Source organism: Ovis canadensis, chromosome 3, assembly GCF_042477335.2.
Source record: "Ovis canadensis isolate MfBH-ARS-UI-01 breed Bighorn chromosome 3, ARS-UI_OviCan_v2, whole genome shotgun sequence".
Taxonomy (NCBI): Eukaryota; Metazoa; Chordata; class Mammalia; order Artiodactyla; family Bovidae; genus Ovis; species Ovis canadensis.
The window spans coordinates 78,945,333-78,961,935 of NC_091247.1; the positions used below are offsets into that span (position 1 = coordinate 78,945,333).

General features: G+C 35.3%; 1 protein-coding gene across 1 annotated transcript in view; it reads left to right on the top strand.

The window, feature by feature from the left end:
• SRBD1 (S1 RNA binding domain 1) overlaps positions 1–16,603 on the top strand; it is a 228,727-nt gene that overhangs the window by 49,601 nt on the left and 162,523 nt on the right. The window contains exons 10-13 of the mRNA XM_069583411.1: positions 3,223–3,326; positions 6,498–6,605; positions 10,968–11,125; positions 14,709–14,799. Coding sequence (XP_069439512.1) covers positions 3,223–3,326; positions 6,498–6,605; positions 10,968–11,125; positions 14,709–14,799 — 461 coding nt within the window. The remainder of the gene's footprint in view (positions 1–3,222; positions 3,327–6,497; positions 6,606–10,967; positions 11,126–14,708; positions 14,800–16,603) is intronic.

Genomic DNA, 16,603 nt, shown 5'->3' on the forward strand with positions numbered 1-16,603 from the left:
ATCTGTATGTTTATCTTTAATGCCACACGGTTGTTTACTGTAGTTTATAATTGAGAAGTGACAGTCCTCCAGGTTTGTTCTTTTTTTAAACAAGATTGACTTGTTTATGCTGGATTCCTTTAATTTCTATTTGAATCTTGGAGTTAGTTGTTCAATTTCTGCAACAAAACTGACTGGGATTTGATAGGGCTTATATTGAATTTGTGAATTAATTTGGGGATTATTGCCATTTAGCAATATTAAGCCTTTTGGTCCATGGACCTGGGATGTCTTTCCATTTATTTGGGTTCAATTAAAAAAAAATAGTGTTTATAGTTTTCAAGAGTATAAGTTTTGAACTTATTTTATTAAGTTTATTCCTAAGTAATTTATTCTTGCTGGTGGTATGGTAAATAGAATTTTTAAAAATTATTTTCATAATGTTTATTGCTAGTGTGTAGAAATTGATTATCCTGCAACCTTGCTGAACTGTATTAGTTCAAGTAGTTTTATAGTGAATTTCTTAGGATTTGGTGTAAGCAAGAGTATATTATCTGCAAATAGAGATAGGTTTACTTCTTTCTTTTCAATCTAGAGGCCTTTTATTTCTTGCGTAATTTTCCAGGATAGAGCCTTTAATACAGTGTTGACTAGAAGTGCAAGAGGAGACACCTTTGTAATCGTAGAGAGAAAACATCCAGTCTTTCGCTATTAAATGTTATGTTGTGGAGTTTTTGTATGTACCTTTTATCATGTTGAAGAGTTTGCTTTCTGTTCCTAGTTTACTCTGTATTTTTTATCATGAACAACTGCTGGAATTTTTTCAAATATTATTTCTGCATTTATTGACATGACCATGTAATTTTTGCTTTTTATTCTATTGTTAATGATGTATTATGTTAGCTCCTTTTTGGATGTTAAATCAACCTTGCATTCCTGGAATTAATCCCTTTTGAGCCTCATGTATAATTTTTTAAAATATGTTTATGAGTTTAGTTTACTAGTATTTTATTGAGAATGTTTACATCTATATTCGTAAGAAGTAACAGTCTTTACATTATTCTTAGTGTTCTTGTCTGGTTTTGGTGTTAGGGTAAACAGAATCAGGAAGCTTTTTTTGTTCCTATTGTATTTTTTGAGGAGTTTGTGATGAATTGGTATTGATTCTTCTTTAAATATTTAGTGGAATTCAGCAGTGTAGCCATAGGAGCCTGGGTTTTTCCTTGTGGGAAATTTAAAGTTATTAATTCTATCTTTTTACTTGTTAGGAATCATTTTGGATTTTCTCTTTCTTTTTTGTTCTATTTTGGAAGTTGGTGTCTTTTTAGGAATTTGTCCATTTGATTAACCTAATTTGGCGTATAGTTGTTCATAGTATTCTCTTATGATCCCTTTTATTTTTATTTCTATAATATTCAGATTAATGGCTCCTTTCATTCCTGATTTTGATAACTGGAATGTCTCCTTCTTTGTCTTGATCATCTAGTGAAAGGCTTGTTGATTTTGCTGATGTTTTCCAAGACCTAGCTTCTGGTTTTGTTGATATTTTTTGTTGTTTTCTATTCTCTGTTTTATTTAGTTCCCTTCCATTGTTTATTATTTTCTTCTTTCTGCTTGCTTTAGGTTTGCTTCGTTTGCCCTTTTTTGAGGAGTGTTTTTAATGTGTTTTAAAATAATTATTCTTTTAATATGCTAATTAAGAGCAGACACAGCTTGATGTGAATTTAAATTCCTCCTTTGCTCCTTGCTAGCCTTTTGATTTGGGACAAGTTAGTTTTAGAAGAATTATCATATAAAAGTAAGATGATAGCACATGCATTACTGGTGGCTTTGAAGATAAATGAGATAACATATTTAGTGCTTAGATGGACCTGACAATTAGTAATTGCTCAATAAATGGTAATGATTAGTAGTTGTTAAATATTCCACTTAGAGTTTTGCATATTTGTATTTATCTTAGTGATGTCTTTGAACAAATAAAGGAAATATATCCTTCTAAGCCTAGAGAACAGTCCCCAAACTTTTTGGCACCAGGGACCAGTTTTGTGGAAGATAATTTTTCCACAGGCCTCGGGTGTGGGGATGGAGTAGGATGTGGAGTGGATGGTTTCAGGTGATTTAAGCCCTTTATATTTATAGTGTGCTTTGTTTTATTATTTCTATTTATTGTATACTGTTGGAGAAGGCAATGGCACCCCACTCCAGTACTCTTGCCTGGAAAATCCCATGGATGGAGGAGCCTGGTAGGCAATAGTCCATGGGGTTGCAAAGAGTCGGACACGACTGAGCAAATTCACTTCACTATTGTATACTGTATTTCTATTATTATTACGGTAGCTCTACTGCAGATCATCCCAGAGGTTGGGAAACTCTGCTCTCAGTTCAGTTCAGTCGCTCAGTCATGTCCAACTCTTTGTGACCCCATGGACTGCAGCATGCCAAGTTTCCCTGTCCATCACCAACTCCTGGAGCTTACTCATGTCCATTGAGTCTGTGATGCCATCCAACTACTTCATCCTCTGTTGTCCCCTTCTCCTCCCACTTTCAGTCTTTCCCAGCATCAGGGTCTCTTCCAGTGAGTCAGTTTTTGGCATCAGGTGGCCAAGGTATTGGAGTTTCAGCTTCAGCATCAGTCCTTCCAATGAATATTCAGGACTGATCTCCTTTAGGATGGACTGGTTTGATCTCCTTGCAGTCCAAGGGACTCTGTAGAGTCTTCTCCAACACCACAGTTCAAAAGCATCAATTCTTTGGCACTCAGCTTTCTTTATAGTCCAACTCTCACATCCATCCATGACTACTTAAAAAACCATAACTTTGACTAGACACACCTCTGTTGGCAAAGTAATGTCTCTGCTTTTTAATACTCTCTCTAGGTTTGTCATAGCTTTTCTTCCAAGGAGCAAGCGTCTTTTTAATTTTCATGGCTGCAGTCACCATCTGCAGTGATTTTGGAGCTCTAGGTGATCAAAAACTTTCAGTTAGTAGAATCTGAAATGAGATTTTAGATCACTGAAGTCTCTTCCTGTGACTGTCATAGGCTTTGTAGCTCTATTTTATTTTGGTAAAAAGTATTAAAAAATGAGTATTTTTGAATACATTCTTGGTAAATAAATGAATGCACAACTGATAGAACTCTAACCTGGGTAACCACCCAATTTGTTTCACAAGTGTTGACTGATTAAATTGTTCATTTATATATTTTGTGGATCATCATTCTTTGCTCTGTATGTTTGCACTCAGATTCTGGCAATTAACCGTGGAGAAAATTTGAAGATACTGACTGTCAAGGTTAACATTCCTGATGGAGTAAAGAAAGAGTTCTGCAAGTGGTGCATACAAAACAGGTGTGTTTATAGGTTTTTGCAGAATTTTCTTTCTTTCATTTTTAAAATGCTTGATCGAGATCTGTATGGAAAGATGTCCATTGTGTTAAAAAATAAACGGATAGATGTGTATCCTTTTTACATTTTTATAAAACGTGTGTGTTGAAATAGGAACTATCTGGGAAGTATGTAAGAGTTATTAATAATGGCTATTTCTGGGAAGAAGGACCTTCAGTTTAGTCTGTATCATATAAATCTTTTATGCTGCTGCTACTGTTGCTAAATCACTCCAGTTGTGTCTGACTCTGTGCGACTCCATAGACAGCAGCCCACCAGGCTCCCCTGTCCCTGGGATTCTCCAGGCAAGAACAGTGGAGTGGGTTGCCATTTCCTTCTCCAATGCAGAAAAGTGAAAGTGAAGTTGCTCAGTTGTGTCTGACTTTTCGTGACCCCATGGACTGCAGCCTACCAGGCTCTTCCACCCATGGGATTTTCCAGGCAAGAGTACTGGAGTAGGTTGCCATTGCCTTCTCCAAATCTTTTTATAAAGAGTGTTTTTTCTTTTTTGAAAAAGATGAATTAACAGAAACATCCTGTGTATAGTATATCTGAAGTCTTTTGTTCATTATGGATAATTGAGACAAAATTTTATCAGATATCATATGAATAATGAATGAATGAATGACTGGCCACTGGCCTTTTTTATTTTTTAAAATGAGCTTTTAGTGTCAGTGCATGGGATAGTCTTATAGAAAATCATTCTGTCCCCAGGTGTTTGTCATCACTTTGAGAAAATGCTACACTAAAGTGGTTCTGTAGTAGATTGTCATGTAGTAGATTTAAAGGGAACTATATAGGGATATCCATTTCTGTTTTAAATATGGGAAAATGAAAGCTAGATGGAGAGAGCCTACCTTTATCTATAGATACAAAATCGGGGGGAGTGTATTTCTTTGCCAAAGTGGAGTATATTTCTTTGTCTAAAGGGGTTGGCAAAGCATGTCTCTGTCAAAAACACACATGTAAGCCCTGGGTCTTTTTCATTAGTTTATAGTACTTTCTTAAAAAAATTTTTTTTTAAATTTTAATTTCTTTATTTTTAATTGAAGGATGATTGCTTTACAACATTGGTTTGATTTCTGCCATACAGCAGCATGAATTAGCTATAGGTGTACTTACGTCCCTTTTCTCTTGAACCTCCCTCCCACCTCCCACCCCTGCCTACCCCTTTAGGTTGTTACAGAGCCCCAGTTTTACAGTACTTTCTTGACCCATGTAGGAATTTGAGGTTTGTGACCTCTGTCTTAATCTGTGTGTTTCATTGTACACATCTTATATACCATATCTTTAGTATTGTGGGATTTTAATTAAAGTGCTGCCCGTCTTAGTATTTATTCAGAGATGTTTAACTGTTGAGTTAGAGGAAGAATCATCATCATAACAGTATTACACACTTAAAAGACTACAGTATAGTATAAACATTAGTCTTATGTATGCTCTAGGAAACCAAAAACGTCATGTGACTCACTTAATTGTGATACTTTATTGTGGTGGTCTAGAACCTACCTAACAGACAATATCTCTGAGGTGTGCCTATAACAGCAACAGAATATAAAAATAATTGTGTCTTAATTCACATCTTAGTTCTCTCTACCTCTCATGACAACAGGAATAGGTGACAGTAGGGAGAAACAGGGTTTGGATGGAAGCAAGGCTATATGTTCTACGTAAAATTGCATTCATTCAAATTAAAAAGCAAAACTGTATTCTACTCAAGTAATACCCTTCTATCAAAGGGATTCAGTTAGTTGTTATGTAGCCTTTTGTGTGTGTGTGTGTGTCTGCATGCACGCTCAGTTGTGTCTGTTTGTGACCCCATGGACTGTAGCCTGCCAGGCTCCTCTGTCCATGGAATTTTCCAGGCAAGAATACTGGAGTGGGTAGCCATTCCTTTCTCTAAGGGATCTTCCCAACCCAGGGACCAAACCCAGGTCTCCTGCATTGCAGGCATCTTTATCGCAGAGCCACCAGGGAAGCTCTTGTATCATATTATAAATGCTTAAATATTTGTTCACTGAAATTTAGTTAATTTCCTAGCTGAGATAAGTAAGGGAGATGACAGTGTCCCTAAAGTATATTAATGGTTTATTAAGAATGATTGATAAAATATTAGTATTTTTCTATTCAAGAGCCGTTGAAGGATGCAGGCAGAAATGCTGTCGTTGTAGAGTACACAGAAGGGGTAGGGCTGAATTTGTTTGTCCTTTTTAGCTTGTGTTTTTATCTTACTATTCCTTTGCAAATTTCTACTAATGATGGGTTCTCTGATATTTGTATTTATCAGTATGTATGCAGATATGCTACCTAATAGAGCAGTACAACCTCAGGAATAGAATGAGTTCTACTCAAGAATGACAAGAGGCAATGGATAAAAACAGAGTTTCTCCTTTATTCAATCTATTTTAACTCTCAGGAAGAGATTAAGAAATAGTAAAAGAAGGATACAGTGCTTGTCTTAGCTTTACCTGCCATAACAAAATACCATAGACTGGGTGGCTTAAACAACAGAAATTTTCTCCCAGTTCTGGAAGCTGGAAGTCGAAGATCAAGGTCAGGCTGACTTGGATTTTGGTGGGAACCCTCTTTTTGGCTTGCAGACAGTTGCCTTTTCATTATGTCCTCACCTAGCATTGTGGAGAGGCGGGTATCTGATGTTTCTTCATATGTGGGCACTAATCCCATCATGGAGACCCTGCCTTCATGACCTCATCTAAACCTAATTATCTCTCAACAGCCCCATCTCCATCCAACTTAGGGGTTAGGGCTTCAACATACTAATTTTAGGGACATAATTCAGTCTATAGCAGTGCTTCAGTAATTTTTGTGACTTTCTTATAGCTTAACAATTTTGGCCATTATTAATAATGCCTTGGGGACTCTCCTCAGAATAGGTTTTTCCTTCCTTAAGTTTTGTGTGTGACCATGGTTACCAGGTTTTTAAAAATAAGAACTCCAGATGTCATAGTAATAATTTTCAGACATCACAGCCTCTCCTCACAGATTATGTTACTTTGGCTTCAGTAAAGTTTCTTTCCCCCTTTTCTTTTCCACTTCCCCTCTCCTCTTCCAGGAGCCCTTTTATGGTCTTATTCTTGTTACATCAGTGTTAGAATAGGCTTTTCTTTTTTGCAGGTGGAGACCACGTGGCTTTGCAAGGCCAGAGTTAATGAAGATCTTATACAACTCACTGGATGATTCCTTTAAACGCCTTATTTATCCTCTCCTTTGTAGAGAGTTCAGGTATGCATCTTGTGTTATTTAACTTTGTGTACTGTTTACTTTTATGTATGGTAATAGGCCCATTAAAGCGTGCAGTAAATATTTGTCGATCCATTAACCAAGCCAGAGAACTGAGTCAGAATCACAGAGTCTTAAATTAAAGCCTAGATTTCAATCTGTAGAGGCATTCACATGCATAGATCATAAAACATAGCTCTTAATTACAGTATACTTTTCAAATCTTGACCACTTAATGTATACCCCTTCCAGTTCTGCAATACCAGTCTTTCAGTTTGACAACCAAGCCAAACAAATGGTTTTATTGATGAGAGATTTGGCTTGGGAGAAACAAACTAAGCAGTTAATAGAGAAGTTAGTTGGCAGCAGTTTCAGAGGTAAGAGAGCCAAAAAAGGCATCAGGAAATCAGTAGAGTGCGTGATGAATATGTTACTGTGAGAGAAAGCTAATGTATATGTTTTAAACTCCAAATGGGAGTTGTTCGGAGGAATAATTATCAGCGGTGATGAGCAAATATTATGAGACTGTTAAAGTGACCGTCTAAATGGACTAGCAGAAGAACTAAGGTTTATAAAAAACTGCAAAAGAGGTGAGGTACTGAGTTATTTGTAGGGGAGGAGATGGACAGAAATGTTGGGAGGTAAAAACCCTCTCTTCTGCCTCTCTCTAACCTTTATCTTGGTAGTTAGCCTTTAGACACCAGCCATGCCTTCATATATCCTTTCCTTTGTGCTATAGATTTTCTTTATTCTGACTTATTTAAAGGTTTTAGCAAGAGTCACCAGAAACTAGAAATTGTAGCCATCTCTTCAGCCTCACTAGAATTTATAGCAGCCTTTGTGTTTGTCTCTTTTTCCTTTCCTGGACTTGACCGTTGACTTTGGAGGCATTAGAGTAGGGAGTGAGCGGATACTTTTAAAAAGGACATATAGCTTCTTTCTGTCCAACTTCTTTTTATCAAGGTTGTTCATTGTTTTGATTCATCCTTTTTAGCCCAGACATCCCTTAAAAATATTGTTTCTTTTGGAACCCTATCTCATTTCAAGTCTGTGAAGTAACATAACTTGCTTTTGAGTGCTGGGATATAATGTTTTTAAAAAGGGCTTTTGTTCTTAATGAAGAAAAAAAAATTATCTTACAAAAATTCCCTTTTTGCTATATATTTATCATTTTCTTATTTGCATATAACATCCAGTGGTGCTTTTGACATTTTTGTATATATTTGATGTGAGTATTTTTATTGCCTGTGGAATAATCTCATTGAGATTTAATATATTTAGTTTGGTGTGGGATATTTAATGTATAATTCTTCTCTGACTTTCGTTAGCAGTGGCAAGTGAGAGCACTTCCCTTCTCTTTTTCTAAAATGCCTGTAGTTAAAAAAATACATCTTAATTCTAGTCCATAAGCTAGTTTGCAGACATTGTCTACAGATGTGTCACTTGGTAGAAACACTTGTAATTACCTTAACAGCAGTTGAGAGAGAAAACCCCTTAAGATTTGTTTCTTAAAGAAAATTATATTAAGTCTTTAATTAAAAAGAAATTTGTCCAAATGTAGAAAAATGAAAGAATCAGTAAAACATAAAGAAAAAAAAAAAGGCACGTAGTTCCACTACTTAGTTTGCCAGACTTTTTCTCCACTCATGTGTGCATATTAAAAGAGATCATATATACTATATTATTTTGCAGCTACTTTACTCAGCTAAGATTCATAGTCTGCTTCTACATTTTTGTTTCCCTGACTTCATGATCAGTTATCCATGTTTCCTTTTTTTATACATACCTCTTTCATCAAGACTACATTATCAGTATTGTCAAATATTGTCTTCTATACTATCTTTTATTGTATCTTGATTTTGGCTCCTCTTTATCTCCATCTTTATTAGGAGAAAATATATCCATGGTTAGTTCAGGATATCATTGTTTCTTTTTTTTTTTTCCTGCTTCTCATTCATTTTATTTTATTTTATTTTTTTTATTTTTTATTTTTTTTTTAGTTTTTTATTTTTTAAATTTTAAAATCTTTAATTCTTACATGCATTCCCAAACATGAACCCCCCTCCCACCTCCCTCCCCATAACATCTTTCTGGGTCATCCCCATGCACCAGCCCCAAGCATGCTGCATCCTGCGTCAGACATAGACTGGCGATTCAATTCACATGATAGTATACATGTTAGAATGGCATTCTCCCAAATCATCCCACCCTCTCCCTCTCCCTCTGAGTCCAAAAGTTCGTTATACACATCTGTGTCTCTTTCCCTGTCTTGCATACAGGGTCGTCATTGCCATCTTCCTAAATTCCATATATATGTGTTAGTATACTGTATTGGTGTTTTTCTTTCTGGCTTACTTCACTCTGTATAATCAGCTCCAGTTTCATCCATCTCATCAGAACTGATTCAAATGAATTCTTTTTAACGGCTGAGTAATATTCCATTGTGTATATGTACCACAGCTTTCTTATCCATTCATCTGCTGATGGACATCTAGGTTGTTTCCATGTCCTGGCTATTATCTGAATAACTGTACTAGGGTCATAGGTGATCTCTGCCTTGAATTTCCTAATACATATTCTACACTGCTGTCCTAAAATTCCCATCTGATTATTTCACACTCTTCTAACTTAAAATCCTTCAGTGGATCTTCTTTGTCTCCAGAATGAAATCCAGGCTCTTTAGAAAAACCTTTCCTCTGTAGCCCTTTGTCTTGATATTTCTTTTTACTTTTTTGTGTGATATTACTGCTTTTTCTGTAAATGAGCCATGAACTTTTATATATGCTGCTTCTATTGCCTGCAATATTTTCTCCTGTGCTCTTCAGCCACTCTTCCTACCTTTGTTTGCTTAACTATTACTTATCCTTCTTGATTCACCTGAGAAGTCATTTCTTTTAGGAAGTTCTCCTAATTTAACCATCCCTGTCATGTATATTGTACTCATCTGTTTAATTTTTCTGTTTCTTTCTCTCGACAGTGATCTCCAGGGCAGGGTTTGTTTTTTGTTTTTTGTTTTTTTCTTTTGAGTTTTGTATCTCTCACACTGATCACAGTACCTTATGTAAGACTGAATACAGATGCTCACTCAATAAATAAACAGTGAAGATTTAGAAATACTTATAATGATATTTGCATGTTGCTTGGCTGAAAACAGGGAGAATGATGTTGAAATACTAGACAAAATGAGGGAAAACCCTTAAGAAACTGAATTAAGCCCCCCAAACAAATGTTTGTTAGCTTTAGTTAGCTATGTATACCTTTAGATATGTAGATAATTCTATCTCAACACTGATCTGTGCTCTGAATTGCTTTTGTTTTTGTGGCCATTGGCATGCACTTTTTTTTGAACCTTGTCTAAGAGAGAAGAGATACTTTTTATAGATTCTTTTTGAATTTCAGTAGATAATACATTAAGAACTTTTGTTAAGTAGATGAATGATGTAAAACTTGGTTTCCAAATGCCTCTTAAGTCCAATGTGCTCAGTCGCTTCAGCTTCAGTCAGTAGTGTTTGACTCTGCGATGCTATTGACTGTAGCCCGCCAGGCTCCTCTGTCCATGAGATTCTCCAAGCAAGATTACTGGAGTGGGTTGCCATGCCCTCCTCCATGGGATCTTCTCAACCCAGGGATGCAACCTGGATCTCCTGCATTGCAGGCGGATTCTTTACTGCTGAGCCACTGGGGAAGCCCTTAAGTCCAGTACAGACATATATGTTTTTATCCTAGAAAAAGTTTTAAAATTAGACTTTTAAAAGCTTCTCTGGATAAAATTCGAGAGTTATTTATATGAGGTATGGTTCTTGACTGATATTAATATCTGTGATCATGTCACTTAACTGTGAGAATGCCAAAGGGGATGGAATAGAATGAGAACATGGCACTGAGAGATATTTAGGTGAAGGGTATAAAACTAAGTATTGATGGAGGAGGCTACTTGGGTTCAATAATTTATCACTAATCATATGTTTATATTTTTAATCAGCTGATAAACTTCAATTTGACATTCTATGTAATGTCCAAATCTTGATATACTCTGTCTCTATCATATACACAGATAAATATCTGTGTACATGTAGATTACTTATATAAGGGAGAGTAGGTGGAGAAGAAGGGCAGTATGACAAACTCTGCAGGTTTGATGCCACAAAATTGTTTGTGGTACATGTATTATTGAAATTAGCAAAAAGAGACTCAATGCAATTTTGTATGTGATTTTTTTTTTTCTCTTAAGTTACTTTGTTATAATGAATGCACTAGTGAGGAATAATTGTACAAAATAAATTGTGTTCTTTTTTTGGAAGAAAATTTGAGTGAACTAAAAACTGAATACTTTATCTTTTTTCTTCTCCTTTTCTGTTTCTAAAGAGCCAAACTAACATCAGATGCAGAGAAGGAGTCAGTAATGATGTTTGGACGGAATCTTCGTCAGCTCCTTTTAACAAGCCCTGTCCCAGGGCGTACCTTGATGGGAGTGGATCCCGGTTATAAACACGGTTGCAAATTAGCTGTAATTTCTCCAACTAGTAAGCATATCTTTTACTTTTTTTGGTATAGAAGTTGGTTGGTCATAAATTTCACTTCATGTATTTCACGAGAATGTGGAAATAATCTTAATTTTCAAGGAATAGAAGATGGTTTACTCACAAAAAGGGATATGGGAATCAGAATCATACTTCCTTCCTATTTGTCCTGTTGACCTAAACACTCAACTTTTACTTTTATGCCCTTCCCTGGGTCACAATGGAGATACTGAGGATTAACTGGATTCAAACATTAATAATTTTATTTATCCCCTATCAAAATATTTGAAAAATATTTTGTTGTGATGCATTTATGTATGATGCATTTTAATACTGTATATATTTTAAATACCACAAGACATTTTTATTGTTTTGTCCAGTCAGTATTTTTTTTCCTGTTTACTCATTTATTTGCCCTTTCTATTATCTTCATTTCTTTCTACATTTCTATGTCCATTTGAGATCATTTTCTTTCTTCCCAAAACCCTAGCCTGTTACTTTTTAATGTAGATCAGGTAGTGAAAAATTGTGTCAATTTTTTTTTCTTGACTGAGTTTCTGATTTGCCTTCAGATTTGAAAAATATTTTGCTGGGTATAGAATTCAAGATTGGCAGTTATTTTCAGTAATTTAAAGATGTCTTTTTTCTTTTCTGACTACTATAGTTTCTGTTTAGAAGTCAGCCAAAAATCTTATTATTGTTTCTTTGAAGGTAATTTTTTCCTCTAACTGATAAAATTTTTTCTTTTTGGTTTTCAAAAGTTTTCGTAAAATACTTATTAGTTCTTTAGTGTGTGTGTATTGTTTGTTTGTTTTGAGAGGAGGAGAACAGAAATTGTGCTTGAGGTTTGTAGAACTTCTTGAATCTTTTTTCTGAAATTCTAATTACATGTATTTTAGATCATTCAATTTCTTCTTCTATTTCCAATTCTTTTATTTTCCATTGACTGTCTTTATAATTAATCCTTTATTCTGCTATGTCTAATGTGCTATTGAATTCATCCATTGACTAATTTAAGGTACTATGTTTTAAAGTTTTTGAATTTCCATTTGATACTTATAAAAAATGGGTTATAGTTCTTTGGTGAACTTCTTCATAAAAAATGGGTTATAGTTCCATGGTGAACTTCTTCACCTTTTATTTTTTTGATTATTTACATTTTTCTCATGTTTCTTTTGGTTTAAGTTTTCCATTTCTGGAATAACTTTTTCTTTCACATTTAATTCATTCCTGTATTCTTTCATCTTATTTCTGACGTTTTCTAGTTCTGATTTATTTTATTCTCATTTTCTATAATCTTTTGTTTGTTTGTTTGTTCTTATATATTAGGTTACAGTTTTTCTCTGTTTGGGGGCACATCTTTCTGTAAGGATATCCTACTAATCTTTTTTGTTTCCTGATTTGAGAAATAATCATTCTATGTGAAATTTGACTGTGATGCTTTTCTGTTGCTTAATTTTACATAAAATGAGTTTTCCTCAACTTTTAGGATGGAAGGCTAGGTTAGGGTAGCTGCATATCTCTAGAACTGTCATTTCTACTTTTTCCAAATTATTCAGAAAAAAAACTTTTATGTCTATTTGGAAAGAGAGATAGCCTTATACTTGTTAAAATTTGCTTTCTTCCCTTTTGTCTAGACCTTTTTGCCCCCTTCACCCATACTGTCCTTGCTGTGTGCTCAGTCGTGTCCCACTCTTTGTGACCCCAAGGACTAGCCCACCAGGCTCCTTTGTCCATGGGGATTCTCCAGGCAAGAATACTGGACTGGAGTGCTATGCCTTCCTCCAGAGGATCTTCCCAACCCAGGGATTGAACCCAGGTCTCTTGCATTGTAAGCAGATTCTTTCCCTGAGCCACTAGGGAAGGCCAGTGTGGATACGATTCTGAACAGTTTTTTTCTCACTGTGACGTTTTGTCTTGAATATCCTATGGATTAGTTTCAAGAGTTCAGAGATCAGAGTTTTCCAATCCTTTCTGAACTTACTGTGCAATGTTTATACTGACCTATAAATTAGAGTATGCAAAAGTTTTTTTAAGTTTTACTTCCTGGTGTCAAATGAACCAGTTTTGATTTCCAGGGAAGTACCTTCTGATATTTTGAGGCTTTTTCTGATCTCAGGTCCATGAGATTCTCCAGTGTTTCGCTCTGCCTCTTCTGATAGAAATGCTGATACACATCCACTTTGGTAGTTGTTGGTTCATTGTTCCCACCTGCTCATCTTTTGGGCTTTGTGGGGATACATTTTTTAATAAATATATTCATGGGTTTTTTATTTTGCTGTCCCAGTTCTTTTTTTTATATTATGCATTTTTATAGTATTAATAAATGGGTAGTGTATTTTGTCAGTGTTTTTTCCTGCATTTGTTGAGCTCTCATATGGCTTTTATCCTTTACTGTATTTGTATTTGTTTATAGGATAGTTCTTTTTAAAATTTTATGCACACATACATACATGCATATACACATATATATTTTCAGTCTGTTTTAAGACTTTTCCAGAATTTATTCTAATCTAAATTGACATAAAGTTTTTATAGTACTCTCTCTGCATCTTCAAATTCATTTCTAATACAATTTATTTGTATCATCTTTATTTTTCTTGGTTGGTATTGCAAAATTTATGTATTTTTCTTAATAGGTGATTTTTAATTTTAAACTTCATTGATCTTCTCTGTTATATGAGTTTTCTTCTTTTCTGTTTCATTTATTTCTGCTTTTTTAACTTTTATCATTTTCTTCCTTATACTTTCTTTGAGATTATTTTACTGTCCTTTTCCTAACTTCCTAACTTGGCCATTTAGCTCATCACTTCTATTCTTTAGGTAGTTACCCTCATATTTTAAAATGTATTTCTGGCTGAAACATTGTTCAGTACAGAACAGGTCACATTTCACAAGTACGTAGCTAAAAAATTTACACAAGGTCAAGAAATTTACATATCTATAACCCAAAGGAAGAAATAGAATAGTATTATAACACTTTGATATGTAATAAATTTTTAGTAAATGTTAGCTTTTACTATTTTTGATATTAAGTGTTACTAAAAATCATTTCTCTTTAAGGTATCATGGCATATTATCTAGTTATTAGTGATTTTGTGTAGCAAAATAGAGTCCTAGTAACTCTAAAAGTAACAAAATTTCAGAGTCCTTATGGTGGTATCTGATTAAAGAATATTGAGACAGTAGCATGGAATCATATGTACCATATGTAAAACAGATAGTCAGTGGGAGTTTGCCGTATGATGCAGGGAGCTCACACTGATGCTCTGGGACAACCTAGAGGGGTAGGTTTGGGTGGGAGGTGAAGGGAAGATTCAAGAGGGAAGGGACATACGTATACCTATGGCTGATTCAAGTTAATATATGGCAGAAACCAGTATAATATTGTGAAGCAATTAACTTCCAATTAAAAATAAATACATTTTAAAAAGAAATAATATATATATATAAAAAGATTCAGACTGCATTTCAAAAAAAGATAAATCATTTTGCTTTTCAGTTTCAACTTGCTTAATCAAATCAGTGGTGTTTTATGTTTTGTAATTTCTTACAAAATGGCTTATTCCTTTTATTTTTTCCTAAGGTCAGATACTTCATACTGACGTGGTATACTTGCATTGTGGACAAGGCTTCCGAGAGGCCGAGAAAATAAAGAGGCTTTTGCTGAATTTCAAGTATGAAAATAAGTAACCTTTTGAGTACTTTAGTGGCTCAGCCAATCAGAGATAACCTTTGAAGTTCCTAATTTGGAGGGGGGTATTAAGGGAAGTGCCTTGGTGTGAGAAAAGGAGCTGTGTTAAACCATGTTGGGGCAAATTGCTGGAGAACTTTGCTATTTGGAGACTGGAGGAATGCTGCCTGCTTCTGCAGCCTTCAAAGTTGCCTAAACAAAGTTGGTAATATAAGCAAAAGTGACCATTTAATTCTTCACTTTCGGCTTTCTCTTTCTCTTCTTCCTCCTCCCCTTTCTTCCTTTTTCTCTCCCTCCCTCTCTTTCTTTCTTTTTCGTAGATCTGAGGAATGGATTTGGCAGTAGTTGGAAGCTTCAGAAATTACTTGAAAACATACCACATGATTCAGTCATAGTTCTTTATTATGGCTTAGAATGTTCTCTTATTCAGTTATATTACATTTCAATTACATTTTATGCAAAGATGGGCACAATAAAGGATAGAAACATTATGGACCTATCAGAAGCAAAAGATATTAGCAAGAGGTGGCAAAAATACACAAAATAACTATACAAAAAAAAATCTTAATGACTCAGATAACCCTGATGGTATGATCACTCACCTAGAGCCAGACATCCTGGAGTGTGAAATCAAGTGGGCCTTAGGAAGGATCACCATGAACAAAGCTAGAGGAGATAATGGAATTCCAGCTGAGCTATTCCAAAGCCTAAAAGATGATGCTGTGAAAGTGGTGCACTCAATATGCCAGCAAATTTGGAAAACACAGCAGTGGCCACACTCAGCATTGGTAAAGGTCAGCTTTCATTCCAATTCCAAAGAAAGGCAATGCCAAAGAATGTTCAAAGTACTGTAAATTGACTCATCTCACACACTAGCCAAGTAATGCTCAAAATTCTCCAAGCCAGGCTTCAACATTATGTGAACCGAGAACTTCCAGATGTTCAAGCTGGATTTAGAAAAGGCATAGGAACCAGAAATCAAATTGCCAACATCCGTTGGATCATAGAAAAAGCAAGAAAATTCCAGAAATACTATGCCAAAACCTTTGACTGTGTGGATCATAACAAACTGTGGAAAATTCTTAAAGGACCACCTGATATGCCTCCTGAGAAATCTGCATGCAGGTCAAGAAGCAACAGTTTAGAACCAGATGTGGGCAACAGACTGGTTCCAAATTGGGAAAGGAGTATGTCAAAGCTGTGTATTGTCACCCTGCTTATTTAATTTGTATGTAGAGTACATCTTGTGAAATCCAGGCTGGATGAAGCACAAGCTGGAATCAAGATTTCTGAGAGAAATATCAATAACCTCAGATATGCAGAGGACACTAAAGAGCCTCTAGATGAAAGTCGAAGAGGAGAGTAAAAAGGCTGACTTAAAATTCAACATTCAAAAAACTGAGATCATAGCATCTGGTCCCATCACTTCATGGGAAATAGATGGGGAAGCAATGGAATCAGAGACTTTATTTTTCTTGGGTTCTGAAATCACTGTAGATGGTAGTTGCAGGTATGAAATTAAAAGACACTTGCTTCTTGGAAGAAAAGCTGTGACCAATCTAGACAACATATTAAAAAGCAGAGACATTACTTTGCCAACAAAGGTCTGTAGAGTCAAAGCTGTGGTTTTTCCAGTAGTTACGTATGGATGTGAGAGTTAGACCATAAGGAAAGTTGAGAGATAAAGAATTGATGCTTTTGAACTGCAGTGTTGGAGAAGACTCTTGAGAGTCCCTTGGACTGCAAGGAGATCCAACCAGTCCCTCCTAAAGGAGATCAGTCCTGAG